General features: G+C 35.2%; 1 protein-coding gene across 1 annotated transcript; it reads right to left on the bottom strand.

The window, feature by feature from the left end:
• LOC127101681 (gamma-secretase subunit APH1-like) lies at nucleotides 1–3,598 on the bottom strand. Its single transcript, XM_051039149.1, has 7 exons — nucleotides 3,243–3,598; nucleotides 2,930–3,085; nucleotides 2,427–2,512; nucleotides 2,039–2,164; nucleotides 1,656–1,783; nucleotides 522–661; nucleotides 1–279 (listed from the first exon to the last, which is right to left on the bottom strand). Coding segments are annotated over exons 1-7 (750 nt in total). The 5' UTR covers nucleotides 3,356–3,598; the 3' UTR covers nucleotides 1–278.
• Between the last annotated feature and the right edge of the window lie 320 nt (nucleotides 3,599–3,918).

Here is a 3,918-nt window from a genome sequence, read left to right as displayed (position 1 = left end):
TTGAGCCTAATTTGAAACACAATGCTCATTTCCATTGTGCAACTTAATAGATGGTTTCATTTCAATGTGATAACATATATACACACACACTTAGTACAATACAGCAACTTCACATAGTATAAATTTTAAAATCAGAAGGAACTACATCCAATGTAAAGTGAAATTTCGACTTGTGAGGTGTTAACATGGATCTCTTTACTAATCTAACTACTTTTTTTGTTCTGCTGGACATAACTAAGGTCCTCAGCTTCTCTCGCTAAGACTTCCATAAACCCTTTTCTGAAACCAAAGACTTCATTCATTAGTAAACTTGATCCCAGTGATGATAAATGAAACTAGCAAATACAATATGAAGTTGATTCGATGTCCCGCAATAACCCTACCCATCTTAATCAGAAACGGGAGCAGGAAACATTTTCCATGCAATACAAATAAATACTGGTATCTTAGAGTATTCCAACCGGAATGGTGAGGATAAAAGCAATCATTAACAAGACCTTCTATAAAAGATTATCACTTACTACGAGTGAATCGGTCTGATTGGATTTTCTGTCAATCTTCTCCAAACCATCCTCCCACAATGAATTAGGGTCAATATCGCAGTGAAATAAAGGAGAGGAATGCCAACAGCGCAGCCGCCAGGTACCAAATTTACCATTGTCTGAATAAGGTAACAGCAAATCAACCAATATAACTTTGAACATTAATTGAAGAAAAATTAATATCACAGGGAAATCATACTTAAGTTCCTAATAAATAACAATAATTTAAAGTATGTCTCCCGTCTCCTGGGTGTCCCTTTCTGTTTTACTTACAATGTTTTCTGGAACTAGACCAAATTCAAGCAGATAGGTACCACAGGAAGGATACTAAATTATCAACAAAATGATTTGCAGTGTACAGAAAGTCAAGTCATTTGCAAGCTATTCAAGCTTGAGTCGCTATAGGCAATCACCTAGATAAAAGCTTTTTGTATCAATGCACGGCTTTTTTAAGACAGTGAAAATTCTATTATAACCTATTTCTACATCCCAAAGTAGTTGTGTTAATCATTTTACAAACTTTTCAAATATGCAAAATAGCAAAAGTTGTACTACCCTTGCATCACTGGGCTGTTTTTCAATGTTGCTTTTATTTTAGTTTGCGGCATGCCTTTCTTAATGTATGAAAGCTACTGTACGATGGCCCGACTCGACAAGCCATACCTCTATCTTACAACGAAAAAAGCAAGTGGCAGGCTGGCTACACAGTTCCAAGAAAACTGAAAGAACCAGCAAACTAAAACAATAGCCACACATTGTTGTAGCTTAGTTGCAGCAGCTTCATTAGTATGACCATGAAGTATTTCTGATTATTTTTAAATTGTAAATTGGAGTTTATGATACATTAAGTCATTCATTTCATCTATGCTGGAGTACAACAAGAGAAATTTGTTCCATGTTGTTGTTCTGTGTATTTCTAACCTTAGTCGTGTGATTTTTAATATTCAAGGGATGATTAGGTTCTAAATTTTCAGCTAATCCAAATAACAAGCTCCAAAATGATCAATGTAAACTATGTGAAAACAAACTGGACATAGTTAATATTTAAATAAACTCATTGTGTTGCTGTTGCAAATAATTGGGCAAAAATATATGTGAAAAGTGAGTTTTTACCACCATTCCTGCAACAACGTGAACAATGGGAACAAAATAACGATCCACTTTGTTCCCCTCTGCATATCCATTAAATGCAATGACCATCGAAAAGGTGTGAATGGTGACAAATGCAAGAGCAATAACCGCTGCAATCATATAAAAAAATAGTGAACAATTTGGAGGAAAGAAATCAAATGTTAAAAAGATGACTTCTTTAATGTAATTTCAAAAATCCCCAATCGCTGTTAATGCACCCAAAAAATGAGGCTTAACAGAAAAGTCCATTTATAGACTCACATGAATGAAGTGAATATACAGTTAAGCCTCAAATGCAAAAATTTACAAAAGTTTAAAACTGGAGAATCCCATGCATATGAGACTAGCGGTGGAGAAACTCTCACCAGAAAGAAGGAAAAATGGAATCTTCGAACACTTATCAACAAAATATGTAGCTGGACCGAATGCAGGAGTCAATAGGCTGATACAGAAGAACACAGCATGGGCCACACCATGACCCAAACCACCAGCTGTGAAACATATGCAGAAGACATTTCATCAACATGGGTTATTATTTATGATTTACAGATCTTTTTCCAATAAGCAATATCTTTTCTCAATAGCATCTCAACAAGGGATTCATTTTATCATGAAATTAAATTCAATCAATGATGTGTTTTTTATCACAATTGAAAGCAAAAATAATACGTAAGAGAGAGTTATCTTATAGTTCAAAGCTGGTCATAAACAGATACTTGAGAAAACAAGCTTGAAAGCATCCATTTTTCTTACCCAGAGCAATCAGCATTTTATCTGTCAGGAAAAGATGTGGTTTTGATACTCTATCAGCAAAAGCATCTAAAATATCTTCTAACCTTCTACACAAGACCAACCAAAAATAAAACATAAACCGAGAATCAGTACTAGCATAAGAATTATCATTAATTATAAAACAGTTCCCATAATAAATAGTCACAGTTTTCCTTGAAACATCCCACTAAAGAGTATTCTTTATACATTCTCCTCACTCACTCCCGAACCAAGTATGCTTCCACTATTGTAAAGGAGTTTCTAAAAACATCCAATCCAACAATAATAACTATGCAGCACACCGAAAGTCATGTTTGGTGTCCGACACAATATCAATGCATATGATAACATTCAATGACTTGCATTTTTCTTCTTCAAATTAACACCTATCAGTGTCAATGTCGTGTCCAATTTACGTGTATGTGACACTATTTCATAGGTTTAAAGGTGCAATTGCAGAGAAAATTTAGAAAAGCTAAGCTTACTTAAATATTTTCCAGAAGAAAAGCCTGAGTCCTTCTTGGAAAGCAACAGATGAGAGAATGAGTATTCCATAAGGCCACACAGCAGTTGTATTCAGTGGAAGAAAACCCCTCCATATTCCAGACAACACAATTAAGCTTATAAGCCACAATAGTGTACTGCAATCAAACAAAAAAATCATAAAAACCTAATAGCACAATTAAACGAAGCAGAAAAGCATCATTTGAAGTAATTACAAAACCTAGCTTCAAATGCAGTGTAATTAGTGGAACAATTGAGAGAAACTGTGAAATAATTGAGATCGAATCCACGAACCTGGAGAGAACAGTGAGGATCAAGAATGGTTTTTTGGAAATTACGGAAACGAAGAGGGAGAGAGACGGTCCTAGGGCTATCAGCGCGTACCCGATTCCTGCCGCTAGAGTCATTGTAGTTTCTCTCACTATCTAAAATGAGAAGAAAGGAACTATACAGTTCTGTGTGTCTCGTTTTCTGTTCGGGTCCTCCATTGATGACCGAAGACAAAAGCATGAAGATGGAGCTTCGGATCTTCTCGCCCGAAATATTGGTTCGGATCGGACCAGTAAGTCCGGTTATGCTCTCTTGGGCCTTAAGAAACAAAGAATGAGTTGGGCTATTTGAAGGGAATTTTATATGACACCCATTTAAACCCGCCACAATTTGCACCGGTTATATAATACCTTTGTTTTTGAAAAGGTATAGGGGTAATCGGTTACACCATTTCTGGTAATTGATTACGTATTCGAAAATTTTAAATTTTACATATTGTTTCAACAGTAACCGGTTACGTTTATTGTGTTAACCGGTTACCACTGAATGACATTTTTCATGAAAAAATTGATTCCAACGTTTTGCATCTTTCATATATCAAATATGACAATGTTTCATGAATATTCACTCTTTCCAAAAGGTATATTGCATGTATATATACATGTGGTTTCAGTTTTCAAAAATAGAGACTCTTGGACAC

The sequence above is a fragment of the Lathyrus oleraceus genome, chromosome 7 (genome assembly GCF_024323335.1).
Source record: "Lathyrus oleraceus cultivar Zhongwan6 chromosome 7, CAAS_Psat_ZW6_1.0, whole genome shotgun sequence".
In the NCBI taxonomy this organism is placed as follows: domain Eukaryota; kingdom Viridiplantae; phylum Streptophyta; class Magnoliopsida; order Fabales; family Fabaceae; genus Lathyrus; species Lathyrus oleraceus.
This window is presented reverse-complemented; position numbering and strand designations above follow the sequence as displayed.

Bases quoted from the DNA above. Each gene is read 5' to 3' on its own strand.
- LOC127101681 (XM_051039149.1), bottom strand. From the start codon at position 3,355: ATGACTCTAGCGGCAGGAATCGGGTACGCGCTGATAGCCCTAGGACCG. The intron at 2,165-2,426 runs GTAAGAAAAATG...TATGTTTCACAG, and splicing joins TAAAATGCTGATTGCTCTGG to CTGGTGGTTTGGGTCATGGT. The intron at 662-1,655 runs GTAAAAACTCAC...TACCTTATTCAG, and splicing joins ACGTTGTTGCAGGAATGGTG to ACAATGGTAAATTTGGTACC.